At 34.2% G+C, this 22,437-nt stretch overlaps 1 protein-coding gene across 1 annotated transcript in view; it reads left to right on the forward strand.

Annotated features, from left to right (window-relative positions):
• Vps11 (vacuolar protein sorting 11) overlaps positions 1-22,437 on the forward strand; it is a 77,879-nt gene that overhangs the window by 42,623 nt on the left and 12,819 nt on the right. Inside the window, exons 16-20 of the mRNA XM_081736999.1 lie at positions 6,399-6,597; positions 8,284-8,379; positions 10,505-10,592; positions 12,441-12,585; positions 16,947-17,033. Of these exons, the coding sequence (XP_081593125.1) occupies positions 6,399-6,597; positions 8,284-8,379; positions 10,505-10,592; positions 12,441-12,585; positions 16,947-17,033 (615 nt within the window). The remainder of the gene's footprint in view (positions 1-6,398; positions 6,598-8,283; positions 8,380-10,504; positions 10,593-12,440; positions 12,586-16,946; positions 17,034-22,437) is intronic.

The raw sequence follows: 22,437 nt of genomic DNA on the forward strand, positions 1-22,437 counted from the left end.
GATATTATTTATTATAAGTTAATAATTTCATTTGGTTGCACCAGAGTGCAAGAACCTTAAAAGGTTATCCAAGTCAAACACAACTTGTAGAACGTAAGAGAGAGTAAGTTACAATGTCATCACCCTGTAAAAAATACATTAAGATCCTATATTCATATAGACCCTACCGCGTACACCACATATCAACTGATGAAGAATAATATACCAAAGATGTTAAGATATATTTTCCTACATGGGTGGGGAAAGCGGAAGGAAAAGTGATTTTCATTTAAATTAAATAAGAATAATTTCAAGTTCAGCTTCAAGCTGTTCTGTTTGATGGTTCACCACGTCTAGACTAATGATATATACACTTGTGGGGAAAAGACTTTTCTGTCTAGTGTAATATATCGCAGAACTAAGAATAATTCCTGTCCGTTATGAAGAGGTTATGGAAACCTTTAGGGAAGAAAAGGACTGTCCGCGTCCGTATCTGAGAGCGTCCGTAAAAGGGAGGGTTTTGTTCCGTAAGAGAACCTATATTTTTGCCGGGACAAAAAAATCTGTCCGTATTATAGAGGTGGCCGTTAAGGGAGGTTTCACTGTAGTAGTAATATTCATTTAATATCGATTCTTTTGTTATAAATAGTATAGAGAAGGGCATGTATGTATGAACATATACTAATATACATAGCGGATCAGAGGGGCCGCGGTGGCTCAGTGGTAGAGCGTTCACCTCTGGTGCTTGGGGTCCCGGGTTCGATCTCAGCCCCCGCCAAGTGAGCTTTATGGTGGACAAACACCGTGTGCGTGGGTTTCCTCGGGGTTTTCCCGTTTCCTCCCACTTTCTTCATTCCACCATTTCATTCATTACTCATCATGACCGTCTCCTTTAGCCTAACCGTCATAACTGTGAGGCGTAAAACTCATAAAGATTTCATTTCATTTTACATAGCAGACCAGTAATTTTTTACACGTTATTATACTGATGTAGGACATGATAATTGAAAGAGAAGTATTTTGAAGTTCGCATTTGTCGGTGGTTGTTCGGTCAGGTATACCTCTAGAGGCAGAAGCGTGAACTGCTGAGCAAAGTTTGTGTATGTGTTACAGTCGTCTACTTGTGAAAAGCAGAGAGGCGTTTTTTGGTTGGTTGTTTGGATTAGAATTCATTGTCCAAAGCTATACGAGACGTTAACTTGCACCTTAACGAAGAGTCTGTACTACAGGAACTCTTGTCAGGAATCGAACTCTAGTTTCCCGCTCGTTTTTTGTGGACAAAAAGGACAAACTCCGAGTGTAATTCACATGGAAATGGCGTGTGTGTGTGTATGAGAAATGCTGTATGGACCGTAGCATCTCCAAGTGGTATACATTTTATGAAGAGGGCTGTGTGAACCTTGCGAATTTGCCATATGCCGGGCGTCCAACAACAGCATCAAGCAAACAGAACATCATAGCCATTGAAGAAGTCATTTCTAAATGAACGAAAAATTCACTTCCAATAATGTCGAATATGTTCGACGTATCACACATTGTTGAAATTTAATGACGAAGTCATATCGATTGTGCACAGATGGCTGTCCTCCCCAAAAGACAAACTTCTATGAACAGAGTATTTTGAAACTTGTGCCACATTGGGAGAAAAGTATTGAAATATTTGGCGGTCTTTTTTGAAAGTAGCTTTAATATGAGCTTTTTGTGTATACGTGATGTGTCTCCCGTTACACTTTCTTCGTAATACACTCCCGTTACACATACTAGAAAATGTACACTATAAACGTTTTCGCGAAATAGTGTATCAGTAGAGGAGTAAAATTAGCGAGAAACGCAAAGAAAAAATAAAGAACACAGAGAACTAGGCGTAAAGCGTTCACATGGACGCCATTTTGGAATGGAGGATCACATGGTTACATGGCAGTGTTATTACGCTGAAATTAGATTAAGTTTTCGAAGATAAAACTAGTGAGATGGGTAGGTCGGTAAAAGTTCAATAGAGCGAAGGGATAATAAGTGAAGAAAAAAGGATTGAAAAATAAAAATACGTAAGTTAATGGAGATATTAAGAAAATAAATTAAAAACAGGAAATAGTGAAAATTGAAAAGTATGTAGGAAAAATTACTGTGAAAATAAAAGAGAAATTGATAAAGACGAAAACAGAAAAAAAAAAGAAACTGATGGGAAATATCTGAGTGAATGTAATGGAGTGCACGGGTAAGACCGGGAGCGCGTTTTGTGGATAGATTATGCCTTCCCATCTCTTTCTGAGGTACATGAAAGAGTCTGGGGAAAGATTCTGGAGATGGAAGTGTTCGAATGCAGTGTTGTGATGGGATATGTGTTCTGGGACCAATAGATCGGAAATTTTAGCACCGTAGGGGTATCAGTGATGGTTGTTGCGAATCAGCGAAGAGTTGAGAGTTTCGTTTATATAGAAGACCTAGAAGATTACACATTGGGTGCAAGGATGTGAATATAATTCGAAGAATTGCAGCTACCGGAATGACGGAAAGTGTGTGTTACCTTCGTGATTGAAAAATAAATGTAACAAATATGGGACAAGTTTTACATTAGGGTTTTTGGCATTTAGTCAGTCGAGGCGCGGAGTCTTATCAATTCTTGGGACGAGGTTATGGAGGTCGGAGGATCTTCGGTAAGAAATTTTAGGAATGATGGGGGAACCTTTCCTGATACTAGGTGAAGTGCTTAGTATAAGATAAGCAAGATTCTTTAGTTTCTGTCTCTTTTTCTTATACAAATAATTTTTGTACTTTTCTCAACTTTACAGCAGGAAAAAGAATTATTTCGCACTTCTAGAATAAAGTAACTCAAAATGAAATTTCCAGATTAACGTCCAACGATAGGCTAAGGGAGACAGATGATTAAGGCAAGTGAATAATGATGGAAGAATTGGAATGAGCATGTGGAAGGAAACGGGAATAACCCGAGAAAACTTGCGGACTCGATCTTGTCAACCACAAACTAACTTGGCTGGGGGTCGAACCAGGGACCCCACGCACGAGAGGTAAGCGCTCTACCGCTGAGTCACCGTGCACTCCAAGGCAACTCAAAATCGGTTTTAAATTGTTATCGATTTTTAATGTGTTAGGATTGTAATTCGTATGTATTTAAGAAAAGTTTTCTCTACAGTAACTAATACTATATATATTGAAATAACAAAAATATAATAAAACTTTCTTCTTTAGGTACAACTTTTTTTTTGTACCTGTAAAATGGCATTTTAGAGTTACGACTGTCTTAAGGGACGGATATCATGCTTTATTATTGTTGTGTTATAATAATAATAATAATAATAATAATATTTTTTATTATTAATTGGAAAGTACAAACTAGTAGTCCATTTACAATTCCAAGTACAGTACATAAACAATAAAACAATCATACATACAATAATATTAAGTAGAGAAAAGGAATACATATAATAGCACAAACATATTACATAAAATACAACTAAAATTACAATCAAATTATAAAAATGAAAACAAAGCAAAAGGCATGCACAGACAGTGATGAAATTGTGATTATATAAAAAAAAAAAAAAAAAAAAGATTATGATGAGTGATAAGTCGTAAACTTTCTTTGGATAGAAGGAAAATCAGGTGTAAATAAATCAATGACATGCAAATAGTTGTTTGCATTTAACAGACATTTATATATAGGCACATCACTAAAATTCGAGTTATATTTGAAAATTTTGAAGTTTCTTCTAGCCATGTTAGGAACACCAAGACTAACGGCCTCAATCAGTAGCAACCCATCAGACAAAATGTTATGAAGCAGTTTAATGTCAAATAAAGTTCTTCTTTCAGATAATTTTAATAGGCCAAGATGGTACCTAATTTCATGAGCTTTTTCTGATAGAAATTTAAATTTCCATTTTAGCCATGAAAGAAACAAGTTTTGTACTACTTCTATATCCATTTGAAAATATTGGGTTCCTTTGTTCCAAATACTGGTGCAATATTCAAGTTGACTTCTAACATTTGCATAATATAAAATTAAACAAGTTTTTAAAGAGGAGAAGTCTCTAGAGATCCATTTTGTGATCCCCGGATTCTTTCTCGCTCTGGAAACTACTTTTTCCAAATGTTTATTGAATAACAATTTGGCATCAAAAGTAACGCCTAGATCTTTTATAGAAACAAGCTTTTTAACCAAGACCTTTTCGACCACATAGTTACAATAAACAGGATTTGTTTGTAAGGTAAAAGATACCAAGCATGTTTTGTTAAAATTCAAGGTAAAGCGTTAGTCTTCGACCAATTAACAATGATACTAATATTATCTTGTAATTTAGCACAATCACTAGCGTCATTTATAGCACGATAAATCTTCAAGTCATCAGCATACATGAGAAATTGACAATTAATATTTTCTTTAAGGTCATTGACAAACAAAATAAACAAAAGTGGACCTAAATTAGATCCCTGAGGAACACCAGAAAAAATATTATATATATCAGAAATAATAATAATAATAATGAGGAAGACGGGATGGAGGAAGAGAAGGACAACAGCAAGAAGGGAGTTCGAGGTTTTTTAAATAAAATTTTCTCATATTTTCCTCAGTTCCTGAGATAAATATCAGAATAATGTCCTAATTTTTTCTTAGTATTTCTTACTCCAAAGCCTGAACTTACTGAAGAACATCTTTCCCCAAATTTATAATATATTGACACCAAGCCAAGTGGCGAAAATAGAACTTAAAAAACTTGATTTAACTAGAAAAGTACGTTGTATTATAAAGAAAGAGTTCGACTTATCTTCCGTTCTTGGCTTTTTAAACTTTTTTTATTATTATTATTATTATTATTATTATTATTATTATTATTATTATTATTATTATTATTATTATCATTATTATTATTATTATTATTATTATTATTATTATTATTATTATTATTATTATTATTATTATTAGTGCGGATTTAGACAAAATCGATCAACTATCAACCAAATATTTACCATCCGCCAAATACTCGAAAAAAAGTGGGAATACAATACCCCGGTACATCAACTATTTATTGATTTTAGAAAGGTTTAACGACTCGGTTAGGAGAGAAACATTATACATCGTTCTTACAGAACATGGAATACCGAGAAAGCTAATTAGATTTATTAAGATATGTTTAAATGAATCCCAAAGTAAAGTCCGGGTAGGAAAATTTTTATCCACGAGCTTTCACGTCGAAAATGTTCTGAAACAAGGAGATGCGTTGTCGCCATTATTATTTAACTTTGTGCTGGAATACGCTATAAGGAAAATCAAAGATAGCAACCAGGGCCTAGAGTTGAACGGTATTCACCAGATTATGGCATATGCTGATGATGTAAATTTAATAGGGGATGATAGGAGAACAATAGAAAGAAATGCAGAGATCTTATTAAACGCTGGCAGGGACATGGGTTTAGAAGTAAATGCAGAGAAAACTAAATACATGGAAGTACGTCGGGACCGTAATACGGCAAATTGTGGATGCGTTAAAATATTAAATAATACTTTTGATAAAGTGGATACTTTCAAATATCTAGGATCAATATTAACAGAGGAAAATCATATTCACGAAGAAATTAGATGTCGACTAAAAGCAGGGAATTCGTGTTATTATTCAGTTCAAAATCTCTTGTCGTCGCGAATTCTGTCAAGAAATTTGAAACTTAAAATATACAAAACGATAATCATGCCTGTTGTTCTGTATGGCTGCGAAACATGGTCGCTTACTCTGAGGGAAGAACATAGACTGAATGTATTTGAGAACAAGATCCTTAGACGAATATTCGGACCCAAGGGGAACGGGAATGGGGAATGGCGGAAACTTCATAACGAGGAACTACATAATTTATACGGTTTGCCCAACATTGTTAGGGTCGTCAAGTCTAGGAGGTTTAGGTGGACAGGTCATGTAGCTAGAATGGAAGAAAGTAGAAACGCTTTCAAAGTCTTGACTGGAAGACCACTCGGAAAACGACCATTAGGAAGACCTAGGCGCAGATGGGAGGACAATATTAAGATGGATCTCGCAGAGATAGGAATACAAAGTAGAAACTGGATCCAATTGACTAAGTAGAAACTGGATCCAATTGGCTAAGGATAGAAGTTAAAGGAGAGCTTTTGTGAACGCGGCATTGAACCTCCGGGTTCCATAGGCCATAGAGTTAGTTTACTATTACTATTATTATTATTATTATTATTATTATTATTATTATTATTATTATTATTATTATTATTATTATTATTATTATTATTATATCGGCGAAGACTTTAACATGCAAGGAAAAAGAGGAAATGTTCTTGTTCAATGTCATTTTTACGTGTAAATTAGAAGGTAGAAATATTTAAAAATTTGGAAGAACATGTTGAAGACAATATTACAAATGTTGCTTTTTAATCCTTTCAGAGAAAGAGAAACTGTTGTCCCCTCTTCTTGTTGTGGATGCCTTAGCCGAATCGTCTGCAACACTTGGTGTAGTTCGCAGTTACTTGCTTAGTGTTCTTCAGGCAGAAAGTGAACTCACAGCACAAGAACAGCAGCTAATTTCCAAATATAGGCAGGAAACTGAGAAAATTAGGGCACAAATACAAGCTATACAGACCAGGTAAGGAAAAATAACGTATGGAAATCTTGTCTTGTGCTTGACTAAAGTAATTCAAAACATCTCCTTCTTCAATTTCATGGCACGTCTTATGCAATGGGAGATTTTTATTTGCGTATGTATTTCGTAGATATATTGTTTATGTTGCCAATATTGTAACGGTATTATTTTGTTCCCATAATGAGTCATTCAGTAAAACTATATGAATGATTAGGTGAACACGTGGATTTGCAGTAAAATTATTCGCGCACAATGTTTGTTGAGAATTTTGAAATGAAAGGCTGAGGACTAAGCAGGATGAAGGAAATCTGTTCAAACACCAGAGGCTGTAGAAGCTGTGTTTTTATACAATGATTTAATCGAAATTCACATTGTTCGCCTGACAATTCATCCATATGTAACAAATGGGGTTACTGTGGGAACGTAATATGAGCGTAATTGCTGCATCACACTCTGAATAATCATAAAATAATGTTAATTTTCTTTTATCCTTGTAAAATCTGAAGCAAGGAAAGAAAGTATCAATACATCATATTTGTCGGCGTGTAAGACGCACGACACACTTTCTTCTCTTTGAGGATAAATAAAATGAATGAAATGCGTGTTATACAAAGAAATATATGAAATTAAAATAAATCGGTTTCCCGATTCTGTGTTATTTGATGTCGTTATTGCTTCCTTACGGTGTACGTTCAACAACATGCCAGTTATGTACATTTCAGGGACTCAGTAATTGCACTTTGGATACAATCGCTGTATTTACCATTTCGCAATGGTATGTATTCTCTCTGGACGTACATACGCTATAGACATTCCTAGATGCGCTTTCAATTTTACATTTAGTTAAGCATTTGTAACTCCATATACGTTCTATATCAAACATATCACTTTATGTATTTATTTATTTATTTATTTTTAATTTTCATAATATACAGGGAAACTACTTTTTTTCCTTAAGATTGAATGCAGAAAACGGGGTGCATTTTATAGCCGGCAGTTACGGTATGTTCTATCTTGTCAATAATTTGTACTTATTGTTAGCATTATGTTTTGAAGTTTTCGCTTAGAGACGAATGATTATTTGCGTGATACATAATTAGATTTCGAAGAAATATACAGAATTTTTGTGGATAAGCGAGCGTCGCAAGGTAGTTGCGAAGCTGCTTGAATAGTAGTAGATATCGATATCCGGTCTAGAAATCGAAGAGTAACGATATGGTAGGCTCGATGGACAGGCCACACATCCCTTAAACTCATTTCATTGTTACTGCTGGTTTCCCATTCACAGACTGGGGGGGGGGGGGGGCTTACGGTGTCACAGTGGTAGCCTCTCACTTTTTCATTCCGCCAATTCTTCCATTATAATTCATTTGCTTTAATCATCGTCTCCCTTAGTCTAACGACCATAAACGTGGGACGTTAAACTCAAAGATTTCATTTCATATCCCATTACAGACTGATGAAACATCAATCAAAGTGCTTAAGAATTTTTCTTTGTTTGTGGTTTAGCGTTAGTTTATAACAATCCTCTAGTAAAGAAAATTATATGTATATATTATATTAATAGTCTTTTTAAGAATTGAAGTGATTCATCGGATATGTTTTTAATTTAGATCATATGGTGCATGTAAAATATTTTCGGTAATTGAATTAAATGTAGTAATATATTTTTCTTTCTTTTTCGTGTAGCACAATCATATTTCAAGGCTCACGGTGCAGCGCATGCCATCATCAACTTGAACTGCCATCTGTTCATTTTCTGTGTCAACACTCGTATCATCAGCAGTAAGTTTTAGTAAATTGATGTTTATCGTAGAACATCCAAAATGCTAATGAATTTTCATAACAAATAAAGAAAAAGATTGGAACAATGTACTTTACAGATTTAATTAAGAATATAATATCTATTTTGATATAGTGTGTATTTATTTAGTCTTATTTTACATTGGCGAAGTTAAGACTAATCATGCCTTGTCTCCCACTTGACCGTGCAATGATCAGGATTAATATGACAGTATAAGTATTTATAGAATAATAATTGAAAAGACACACATTGAAATGACAACAGAAATTCGTATATAATATATTCAGATACATTTAGGGAATAAGAAAAACAAGTAAAAGGTAAGAAGAATAAAAATCAGCGTTTTTGTCAGCTATCAGCCATCAGCGTTTTTGTCATGGATGGTCTGCTCAACCGACTTCTTGAATAGATTGAATAGTATCATGTCTTTATACTTTATTCTCGAGGATGCAATGTCATGCCAAAATAACTACATGAAATCCTTAATTAAATTCGTAAGTAATCTGCTTTCAATCGATGTCAGATTTTGACCGCAAGAATTGCTATTCACAGTAGATTATATATATATATATATATATATATATATATATATATATATATATATATATCCAAAATATCTTCACACTTTGAACCACAATGGGTTTCGGGAGGTGATAGAAAGAAAAAAAGAAATAAAATTAAAAGGCAAAACCTGCGGCTTATATTATAGGCCCCCGGATTAAAAATATTACTTTTTCCAGTTACAGAGAGAGCCATGTCAAAGTTATCACTTCTGTTTGCCATGCATCAAATTTCGTACAATATCTATTTCGGTTCAGCGCATCCATTCGAGATGAAAGTCAATATCTGGAAAAAGTTTTTCTTTTTGTAAAACGTCTTTACTGAAAAGATTAAAAAAAAAATCAGTGACATATTTGAAATAATAAAATAAAATAAATAATAGACGAACTTATACCACTGTTATGTAAGTATTTTTCTACGGAAGCTAAAGTTGTTTTCTCCTCCTTCCCAAGAAAAGAACAGATTATAAACTCAAAATAAATTTTTAGAGCGCTGATAATCGTCTGCGTAATGTTTTAGAATAAATATGGTTTGCAAAGTACCGCTAGGAAATTGAAAATATATCTGACTAATTACAAAAGTGTTTTTACTCATCAATTGTAAAATAAAGGATACAAGATGAATCTTATATTGGTAAAACGAAGAAGAATATTGCCACCGTCCGGGTAGAACAAGCAACTTTGCGGAAAGGCATGTTTGGTGTCGAGCAGATAGAAACGGTAACATCGGTGCGGCTGTGTGAGATAAAAGTGGATCTTTAATCATTTGGATAAGGTTATGATACTTCGTTTTTACCTCTTATCTCTCTACTTTATACATGTCACCTGTCAAAGAAACCTGTTGTTAAGTTGAATGGTGAGCTTGTGTTCCTTTCAATTGATTATTCGTATCAAGTTTATTTTGAATACACTCATATGTGTTCCTGAATTACTTGTACTTCCTTATCATCCTACTTTCGCTTAAATATATATACGATTGAAAAAAAAAAAAAAAACTTGTAACAGTCATATTTTCGTACCCGGCGTAATATTGAGTGTATTTAGATATTCTGTGAGTCAATTAGTTTAGCAGGATAACAGACTCATGTTTTTCTTTTTTTTTTTTCCATGGTTTCCATATATATACTTTTTTTCCATGGTTTTAAAATTTACATAGCAAATTTAATATTGTTGATATTTTTTAATATTTAATTTGGGAGCGCGGTGGCTCAGTGGTAGAGCGTTCACCTCCGGTGCTTGGGGTCCCTTGTTCGATCCCAGCTCGCGCCGTGTGGATTTTGTGGTGGACAAACACCGTGTTCGTGGGTTTTCTCGGGGTTCTCCCGTTTCCTCCCACTTTCTTCATTCCACCATTTCACTCATCTCTCATCATCATCGTCTCCTTTAGCCTAACCGGCATAACCATGGGACGTAAAACTTAAAGATTTCATTTTTTTTCATTTAATTAATTTTGATATTAGTGCTTTGTTACTAGTGTCACGCGTAGTAGACGATTAGTATGTTTAGTATTGTTTTACTGAATTCAGAATTTCTTTCCCTCCTGTAGTTGTTTTCAAAGCTTTGCTGAAAATGAAAATGAGTGTCCAGCCTGTTTGCCTAATAATAAGAAGATACTGGATATCATTCGTTCACAGGTAAGCAAATACTACATTAACCTTATACTTCAGACTAAGTAAAAATGCATGAGACTGCGCAGACATATCAGTAATGTGCTTTATCTCAATGATAGTTGAAATACTGCTATTATCTCGGACATCAATGGAAAGATAAAGTAGAAGTTACGAAATTAACAAAAAAATTGGCTACTTACCAATGACTCCTCCCTTGAAAAATTTAAAGATTTTGACGTTTCGGAACTCTCAGCTGGTTCCTTCCTCAGTGGCAAGTTAAAAAGGATTAAAACGGAAAGGAGATAAAAGGAGTAAAACCAGGAATACATACCACTATATAAAGGTAACGTACAGAAAAGATCCTGAGATGAACAGAGCAAAGTAAAAGAAAAGAATGAACTGACACGTTCTTTTTATTCAGTTCATTCTTTTTTTTTTTTTTTTTTTTTTCACTCTGCTCTGTTCATCTCAGGATCTTTTTTGTACGTTACTTATATATAGTGGTATGTATTCCTGGTTTTACTCCTTCTATGTCCTTTTCCGTTTTAATCCTTTTTACCTTGCCACTGAGGAAGAAACCAGCTGAGCGTTCCGAAACGTCAAAATCTTTAAATTTTTCAAGGGAGGATTCATTGGTAAGTAGCCAATTCTTTGTTAATTTTGAATTTCCCCTCATGCGCCCATGTAATTATAGAAGTTACGAAATTTATATCGAAGAGAAGACTTCCATCATGTAAACTTTTTTCCTTCACAAAACTCCGTTTTGTCCTATTCTTGCATTTTCTGCTTCGAAGAAAGACATGTCTATAGTGCCCTAAATTTCTGTAGTATTTCAACAAAAATGGAGTAGGTGGGTACTCCTGATACCAAAACTAAAAGCAAATATAATACTAAAAAGGTTAATTGTATTGATAGTGTCTCTGGGTTTCAGGTATTATAATATAAATGGTATTTTATTTTTAATTTTGTTTATAGTTGAACTCCCTTAAAAACAAATTATTTTCAAATGCTAACAACGATAGAAATAAGAATACTTTCCTATCAAAGGGAGCTCTCAATGAGAAGTACCCACAATCACTGCGGAGCCATTTTTGAATGCATTGTAGTATTCACAGCCGTATTTCACATGTTGATCTCATCACATCAGTTGTTCAATTGTTTTAACTGCGTAGTGTTATTTCACTAAATAGTAGACACTGTGGATTGAGTAATTATTTACATCCCTGTAGTTTACATGTTCGGATTCTCTCGTGTATATAGTGGAACAGAACCACGTGTTTAGCAGAATTGAACAATTGATGATGTAGGACTGACATGGGAATACTATAAACACGAAAATTCACCGATTAATAGTAATGGTAGTATTCATCCGAATAGTTTCAGAATAAATTAAATTATAATGACGCACTAAGGTAACCACTTTATTTTAATCAGTAACAGCAGTGTTAGTTGCGTATTCTGCCTTATTATTTGTCGTATTTTCACCAAATGCTATTAATGTCATTTAGGATAAGTTGTGCAGAATTCACCAGTTGAAATTCATGAAGGAAAACTACTCTTTCTTTGGGAGTTTTCCATATTCCATGTTGATACAGTGTTGTTCAGTAGCGGTATATCTACTGATAAGACTAATATATCTGCGTATTGTGTGATACTATGGGATCGTAACGTAGCACAAGTGAAAGTTTTGAGCCAATCTGCCCTAAAGTATGTCTTTCTAGTCTGCGAAGCGTTGGACATGTCAGTTTCAGATATTTATGACAACGATCAGCAAAATATTGTGAATTTGTGTTCGGTTATTTGTTTTGTTTGTCAGTCTGTCTGTTCAATATCATGTTCCCTCATAAACTATTGGTTGTGTTATTTTTTCAGGAACAAAGTCGTGATCTCCACGAAACATTCCACAGCCAGCTTGAGCGAGCCGAGGATGGGTTTTCTTTGGTTGCCGACTATTTTGGTCGAGGCATTTTTAATAAATTGACTGTGATAACTGACACCCCAGCCAAAGAAAAACCAAGTAAGGATCTACTTTTTTTTTCTCTCTTCGCTTTGAATTCGTAGAGCTAAAATTATAACTCAAATAAAGAAAAGGTTTTTTTTTAGAGCTTATCAATCTTTTTCTTCTTTCACATATATCAGATTGTCTAAAAAGTATTGAGACTTAGGAGATCAAAATTGAGAATGCATTTTTGTAATTTTAAAATAACATTATGAAACCACATACACGTACGTAGATACATACATATAAATATATATACATATATATATGTATGTGTGTGGTTTCATAATGTTATTTTAAAATTACAAAAATGCATTCTCCTAAGTCTCAATATTTATTTATTTATTTATTTATTTTCTGACTTTCTGCCATTTTCCGGTAATACCATGATCTCGTTATAAAACTTCTGTGGTTTCTTTATTTAAAAAAAAAAAAAAAATGTCACACCTGTTTTTACAGATTTCTTTCGAAACTAACTTCACACCATTCACGAAAGTCTGCAGAGACCGAAACAAATGATAGTCTGATGGTGCCAGGTCCTGGCTATACGATGAACATACCAGACAAGTCCTCTCAGTTTCTAATGGGTCGTTAAAGAGGTATGTCGTGTGGCGTTGTCAGCGTAGTATAAGACAACCTTCCTGTTGACCAGTTCCGGACGTTTCTTTTAAATTTCTAGGTGTACTTGCGCTAACTGTCTACCGCACAGATTCGAGTCTATCGTTGTGCTCGGAGCAGCAACTCAAAATGCGCAATACACTTTCAATCCCAGCAAATACATAGCATAATCTTCTTGGGTGCAAGTGTGGGCTTTACCATAAACTGTGGAGCTTGTTCTAGCTTCAAGTACAATTTTTTTCGACATCGTTGTAGGTTATTCAGTTTTCATCAGTCGTATCAACCGCTTAAGAAATGGCTCGAGTTCGTTACGTTTCAGTTGAGATTTGCAGAGAAATTCTAACGAGTAAAAATGTTTTTGAGTCATATCATGTGGCACCAACACTGAGTTTCTTTTAATAGTCATCTTTCTGTAAATAGTTTAACATTAATTTAACACTGTTTGGTGATAGATGTTTGGGTTCTTGGCACTCATGACTGCCTACATGCCGATATTGGTTTATATTTGCCAGGATATTATGTTTTTATTGTGATTAGTCGCACTTTAACGAACATCTTGGACTTTGAAATTTCCAGAACTAAAACAAATGAACCATGTTTTGACAACGTATCGTGCTCATAAACAACATACATATCTTCGTGGGGCTGCACAGCGTTTGCGCCTTTATCAAGGTAAAATTGTAAAGTGTAGCGCAATTTTGGGAAAAGTTCATTTATCTCCACGCGCAATATTTTGCCTCTGATTATAAGAATTCCACCACTTTGTTTGCATATCTGCACTGTCAAATGACGCTAGGTATGACAAGCTGCGACTCATATTCTGAGATGTGGGACACTAACGCCATCTCGTGCGCAAGAAGCTCAATACTTTTTTAGACAATCTAATATGTTCAAATGTTCTTCTTTGAAGTCTTTATGCGATTTCGAAATGTTATAACGTTAAAATAGCTAATCATATTTGAATGAAACACCTGTAGTTCGAAAGAGGGAGTATTCAAGTTTCGTTTAGTTGCGGGAGATGTTACCAGTTTACAGAAGCGACACACGCTAATGATATCTTCCAATAGTCATCAGTCAATTAGCCAAGTATGGTCAGTGTTCAAGACAGGGGAAGATTGATTGATTTGGAGTTCAGCGTCCCGATCAGCACCAAAAATATGGGAAGTATTCGATTGTTAACTGAATGTGTGCCTTGGATATTTAAGAGCTGAAAATGTAATGTAATTACAATTATTTTGCAGTTTGTAACTATTTTTTTTTTTATTTTAAAGCCAATACAACACTTTGAAATCGGATAATGTGTGTATACGTGTATGAACAATCTCTCTTCGAACTATAGACGTTTGATTAAAGTACTTTGATTAGCTATAGTACTGGGTTATTCAAAGAGAAAAAACAGATTTCAAACATTTTTTTCTTCCAAATATAAAAGAGAGAAACATGATTCGAACGTTACTTGATTAAGAAAAGTTTACAATTTATTGTGAGTAATTATGGTGTGATGAGCACCATGTGTTACACGACAAATGTCAAAACGGTGGCTCATTTCTTGCCAACACGAATCAGCTGGTCTCTAGTTATCGAGTTCACTGCTTCAACAGTTCGATGTCGTAGACCTTCAAGAGTGTCAGGCATACGAGGGATAAAAACACGGTCTTTTACGTAACCCCATAGATAACAAACGTTGAGCAAAATTGTCTTCTTCCATATCATCTAACATGCTAATGCAAAATTCGTACCTTTTGTTCTGGTCGTCAGGATGCAATGCTTGCAATAACTGCAGTTTGTATGGCTTCATGTGCAGACGATGTTTTAGAACTCGCCATACCGTTGGTTGAGGAATGTTAAGTTCTTTGCTTGCTCGTGATGTGGATTTCTTCGGGCTCCTTTCGTAAAGTGTACGAATACGCTTGACATTCTCGTTCGATGTGCGTGGACGTCCCGTGCTTTTCCCTATGCAGATGCACCATCTACGAATTTTCGATGCCACTCGTAAATTTGTTTATGATGCGGCGGTTGTTTATTAAATTGACGGCGAAATGCTCGCTGAACTGCAACAATGGACTCAAGTTTTGCCAATTGTAGCATACAAAAAGACCTCCTGTGGTGATGCCGCCATTTCACTACAGACAAACAACAACAAACAACAGCGCCAATGCGGCCGTAATTGCAACTTCTATCCGGGCTGTTTAAATTGTAAACTTTTCTTAATCAAGTAACGTTCGAATCATGTTTCTATCTTTTGTAGTTCGGAAGAAATAAATGTTTGAAATCTGTTCTTTCTTTTTGAATAACTCTGTACTTTGAAATCGGACGAAGACTTCAGAGACACGTTCTGTATTCACTTTCACGTCACCAAAGTTGCTTCTTTTGTGACTTCTATGCTAAACTGTGTTTCTTCATTTGTCATTTTGTGTGTGTGTGTGTGTGTGTGTGTGTGTGTGTGTGTGTGTGTGTGTGTGTGTGTGTGTGTAAGGTATGGGATAATTTATAATTTAACACATATTTCGTGTAGTAAATTGGAAGAGATTGTTTTTTATTAATATTATTGAAACTATCGATATTTTAAAATTGAAAGTGACTATGTTTGTGACTCTTAATCTCTTGAACCACGAACTTGTTTTCTAGATCAAATTTTCAGCATAGATGAAGTTCGGGCCTGTAAAATTTCTTATCATTTCACTTTGACGTTATAACTTAGGGGAGGGGGATATATATAAGATGAAAGTGACTGTCTTTGTGACTTAATAACTCTTGAACCACCTGGCCGATCTCGATCAAATTTTCAGCATAGATGGGATTCGGAACTGGAATGTTTTTTATATCACATTGACAGTGCAACTTAGGGGAGGGGAAGATATTTAAAAATGATCGAAAGTGATCGATATTAGTGTTGAATCCTAGTTTTGGGGGTCACTGAGATGAACATTGACACTTCCGATGCCGTTTAAATCCAGATTCAGTTCCGCAACTTGAAGGAGGGGAAGATGTATAAAAAGGATTGAAAATGAGCGATATTAGTGTCGAGTCCCTAGTTTTCGGGGTCGCTGAGATGAACAGTGGTACTTCCGATGCCGTTTGAACCCATGCCACTAAAAACAAGAACGGCATATTTCACGATTACCAAATACATGAGATAAGGAGTAGTGCATTTGAAATTTTTATTTTAACCCAGTGAAGTGGGTAATCGATGCTAATTTATTATAAATAACAATATTTGGCGACACTGTAGCGATTATCTTGCAATGTCAGTTTCCTGAGCAGTCAGTCTAGATATTATCGTTCGACTTGCTAAGTATACTGTATATGTGGAACATTAAATTCAACTAAACGAAGGTTGTTTGTAATACGTGAATTTATTGATATCCATATATTCGAAGAGGAAGGAGAGAACTCAGTCGCTCAGTAGTAGCGTATTCTCACTTTGTCAGAGGATTTCGGGCTTTATGCAAGACTGCGTGAGTATGTAGTGAACAACGACGTGACTGTGAATTTTCTCGGAGTTCTTCCGTTTCATTCAAGTTTATTATCCCAGCGTCCGTGTCCGTTAGCCTATAGGACATAAGCGAGGGATGTTAAATTAAAGATATCATTTCGTTTCATTTCTTATGTATCAGTTAGGTGTTAGTTTAAAGGACGAAGTAATTGTTTTTAAAACTTCATTTCGTCATATATTAGTATTCAATTATTTCTTTCATAATTTGTAATATTTTTTTATTTTTTGCCTTTACACTTGTGTAATCCTTAATTTGTATTAATAGAAGTCGCTGCTGTACCTAAACCATTGGAATCTAGTCAAAACCTCACTTATGGACGTGGTGCTGAAGCACGATTGAGACTTGGGGAAGGTAAGATTTTGTTTATTATCCAAACTTTGTACATACTAAAATTAAATGCACCTTACCTCTTTCGTATTTCTCATATATTAAACTAACTTACCGATAAATACATCACAACAATTAGTTCTAAATTATGAAGATCCCAGCTGCTTACTTGAATGAGAAAAGCAGCCAATTCTGTAGTGAAACATTTCAAGAATAGTCGCGCATGATTTCGAAGGTTACTGTTTCTGTCTTGCAATACTTCTGAACCTGCAGTTGTTCCTGTACATACATTTGGGATGTGAGAAAAATTTAGCAAAAAGTTTCGACCTAGTGAAGAAAACAGGTGTCACTGTTGGAAATCTTTATGATCAAGATGACGCATTTACCGGAAAGTTTGTTTAATTATTTAACACTGTGAGTTAGTTCTTTTCTTTAACTCACTATTTCCCGTATGTTCTACTCAGTGTCTTTAAAACTTGTTTTAATATCTTGAATTCATTCATAGTACATTTATTTTATGTCGATATAATAATATGTATGTTATTTTAATATCTTTTGTGTGCAACATAATACGTTTTCTGTAAATAAAGTTATATTATAATATGTATTATAGATTTATATCTTTCAATTAGAATTTATATTTTCTGTAAAGGTTTTCGTTTTAATTTCGGGGTATTTGTCCTGTGCAATCCAAAAGTCTTGGTATAATTGTAATAAAACGCAGATAAATTGTGACAACCCAGCCACTCAGTGCCTAATTGGGGATGCAAAGTTGAGTGTAACTGGATGCCTTCCACTCACCATCTAGAATGAGTGGGACAAACTCTGATATTAATTTGCGAGAGGTTTTCCATTTGGGGATAATTTAAATAAAGATACGTCCACTTCATTAAAATAAAAACACTGTATTTCGTTATGCTTATGAGTGTACTGTAAGATTTCAGAATGTTAGTAATGACGGATATTAAGATTCATTTGCCAGACGGGTACAGAAACGATCAAGTATTGAGCTTTTGAATCCTGAATCGGTGCTACACATACCTGGATAAAACTGATGTATTTCCCTCGTTGCTCCGGCGTTGAACTCGGCTCCTTTAAGCTGAATCTCCTTGCTGGTGGAAGACGAAAATGAGCATTGAGGTATGGCTCCTCTCAAATGCTACTCTCTGCGTGATGTCCTACGATGTTAGAATGATTTGGAATATGAAGTCTTTTCTCCTCCTGTCATCTGGCTGATTCTCGAATAGAACTTGGTTCTCCAAACTCGAACCATAGAATGATCACTGTAACTTGATCATAGACTCTACTATAGACTTCCTATCGAATCTCGAAGTACTGTCCCCTGTCGAATCTCTACGAACCGTCCAAAACCTTCTCGTCCTCCAGTTTTGTTTCGCCTTGTCCAACCTCCGTCGTCTGCTTGTCGTCTGCTGCAGCACGTGCAACACCGTTTTCACATGGAGAGACAAATTCCTTCCATGTGTCAAAACTCAAAATTGCAACCCTCGACACGTTCTGATTTCCCGATTCTAAGCAATTCTCCGAACATCCGTAATCTCATGAAATTCGTGAAATCTTACAGATTCACCTTATACAATTTCTAGAATCTGGCTAATGTGAGGATAGACACATTGTCAACATTTCCTTCCTACATTGCCAGACTCTCAACGATGACATTCTTGTACACATGTGTTTACAATAAACTGCTGACACAAACATTAGCAACTTTGTGCAGCTTGCATTTACTCGCATATACAACATTTAATTCCCATAACCTTAATAAATGATTTTGTGACATAAACATAAAATAGAATCAAAATATACAAATTACTTTCCTCGAAAATCGAGTCCTGCTACATGGCCCCCCTTAAAAACTTGGTTGCTCCGCAAACCAAATTAGACCTCGTAAGAGGGCGATTTTCCATAAACACCCTGTACATGATATATACTGAATCCATATTGAAAAATAAATATAAACTTAAACTTGAAATAAAATAAAATAAAACATGTATTATTATGCAGAATAATTATATAAATTGTAATCAATATTCCTTCACCTAAAATTATTCAAAAATATATATATTTGAATTTTTAATTTTTTCTTAATTCCTATAATTATAAAATACAAAAACTTCAAATGTAATGTAGCAAAGTATATCCTCACGACATCTAGTGAGTTTGCGCTGAAATACATGCTCATCACATTTGGTCAAGAGTGATTGTGCATAATTACATATATGTTAGTTTGCAAGTACTCTTGAATTATCTTCTCTTAGCGACAACGCTTTTAGAATCTCAAGTTACCAAAAACTTCCACTACTCTGTCTGTCCATACGTGCCAACCAATGAATTTATTGGCCGTATCAGTAATGGTTCAACTTCATTTATTTCCACCTCTATGTGAATGGAAATCTAAAACAAAAGCTTGTAACATAGTTTGTAAAACATAGTTAGTTAATATATTCACATTTGCACTGTAAAAACTTGAAAATATAATTGTTTTATTTTCATCAAAATTTTATTCACTGACATTTTAGCATGAACGGAAATATAATCTTGCCGCAGGGCGTTGGATATCCTGTAGATACTTCCAGCATAGTAACTGCAAGATCAACAGTTTTCAATCAAGTGCGTCAAGGTTAACCTGACTTCCTTTTCCTGCCTTTCTGTTCGCGCGTCACTGTTGACTGGATAACATCGAGTGTTAATATTCCGTAGCAACTATTGCGTTATTAGTTTTAAAACACTGTAATTTATAATACCACGACGTCACACGGATAAAAATATTCACTTTTCATGTTTTTCGGGCACTCAGTTTTTCCGTGTCTGTCGGAATTTTCGTTGAAAACGTCGGTTTTCGTGAATTTATAGTGTCCCATTGATGTATTAGTGTATCTCTCATCTTCTGTAGTGATGTGGTGCAAGTGTGTGTTTTTCCGTTCAGTTTCAGTGCTCTTACTACAATCCGCTATGCTACCATCTGGCAAATTCTTAAAAATAGTGATATCAGTGGTTTGTGGGATAGTTTTTAGTGTAGATTTGCTCTTATTAAAAATAGTGGCATAAATTGGTGATACTTGGGAAACTGCGTAAGTCTCAGACTCATCTCTACCATTTGCTTCTACATCTATGTTTGATCTTACATTATTTTTACTATTTCTTACACTATTTTCGTATTTTCTCTCTATCCTATTTAATCTTAACAAAATATAACATGTGATAATTACTATTACAACTAATACACTTCCTAAAACTAACGCTGATATTAATAATAATATTGTATTGATGTCCATTTCCTTCGCTTTTGGATATTATCTGAAATAGACGAGAAATAGATAAAGTCGGGATAGGCCTACTTAAAATTCGTAGAAAATTACATTTATTATAGTTAATTAAATAATTAAAACACCTAACTTGTGTCTGCCTATACTTTTTGCGTTCTAAAAGTCGCATATTTTGAAGCAGTCTTATTTTGTTCTTTCTGTGTCGAGCACCCTTGTTACTTTCCTAGTAATCTTTGTGCATGACCGTTAAAACTTTAGCTATGTGTGAAGTTCGTGTAACTATAACTTGGAGACTATGTTTCACACTTAAAAACTCGTGTTTTCACGCTTTTTCTATCATAAATATAGCATTAAATTACACTCGCTATATCTCTCTATATTTAAGTTTTTATTACTTATTTCATACGTATTTATGTAGTTTAAACTTTATTTTAATCATTTACGTGGTTAAATATCATTAATTTTATTAAATACTAATTTTTCTAGAATTTCTAAAAACATATTATATGAATTTACGCTCGGAGTAGGATACATCTTCACGCTTTACGGAACTTCAGCGAGGCTGGATAGAGCGACTCCTGTTCGTGTCCGCTTCGAGTTCACTCGGAATCTTTCGTATTTACCATGTGCTCGAGACCTGGAGTGGAGACTAGCGTAGCCTCTCGCGGAGATACTCTCTCGCGCGGGTCTCACTTCTCATTCTTACCTCTAGCTGCTCAGAGTATTCAAAGCTGTTTGACGCAAATCCATACAGAATAATATGTGAGCTTTGCTCATATCGTTTACAACTTACGTTCCACAATAAAATTAATAATTCTAATGATTCTTTTCAATCAATATTGATTGATTATTACTAATTATAATAAAATACATTAATTTCTTTTCTTTTCTTTTCTAAAACTTACAAAAATTTTCGGACTTTAAAAATAATGAATAAATACGTTATTACTACATACACTAAACATTCTTTAACACTATTTGTGAATTATTTCTAGCTTTATCTATGCTTATTTGCATCTTTTAACCTTTTAATTCACCATTTACATACACTATAAAATTCATTATTCGCTATTTTATAAAACACTTGTAGTAATTATACATATATACTACCTAGTATTACTATAATAGTAACCTATTACTAATTCGTCTATTTTTATCTATTGTTAACTATTTTCTATTGTTGTTATTACTAATATTATTACTTTCTACATTTATTTTCCTTATCCCTTCTTGAATGTTTGAATGTTTTTAGACTTTATCTATCCTTGATTGATGTCACTATCCTAGATTTGTCTAGGTTATCTATTCTCATCTATTTCTATCCTTATTTCACAATTTTCTTTTTCATTTCGTTCATACTTTATACGGAAATGGGACATCGTTTGGTACACCGTATTACAATACAACCTATCCGGTTTGGGTAGTATGACTATTATGGACTATCATAGACTATAGACTTTGTTTACTTAACCTTATACCTTCATATGGTGATGGTGTTTACTATTGGTGATGGCTGTTTGGTGAGTATGGAATGCATGATTTGAATACACTTTGACACATTTACATGTTTGTTTACATTCGATTTCCTAGTTTTTTTTTTCAAAATTACCAATACTTAATTTCAATGTTTACGAACTGGTTTACAACCTCTTCTAGACTTTTCTCGTTCTAGTTCACAGAATACAAACAATTTTTATACAATATGATCCTAAATAATATTATTATTATTGTTATTATTATTATTATTATTATTATGACTATTATGGTTCACTATTTTCTACTTTATATTTTCTTATCGATTTATACAGTCTGCAGTACAACGTTATTAATGCAATGACTGAAATAATTAATACAACTATGATTGCTGCTATTACGTACATTATGTAATTCGTTCTAATTATTAGTAGTGGTACAGTGGTATCCACTTTCAGTTTTAATAAATTTTCAGCTAGATTGTTGAGTTCCTCATGGTGTATACTAAAATTTAATTGCTTTAGCGTCCAATTCCCTATCAAACTTAGATGCTTATTATTTACACTTATTACTTTTCTTGTTGGAATCGCCAATTCTCCAAAAATTAGGTTATCAAATAAACTGTAATCAATGAAGTACGAACAATTGTTCCCAGAATTTACCTTCGTCGA

The sequence above is a fragment of the Thermobia domestica genome, chromosome 13, assembly GCF_964235325.1.
Source record: "Thermobia domestica chromosome 13, izTheDome1.hap1.1, whole genome shotgun sequence".
NCBI classification, from domain to species: Eukaryota; Metazoa; Arthropoda; class Insecta; order Zygentoma; family Lepismatidae; genus Thermobia; species Thermobia domestica.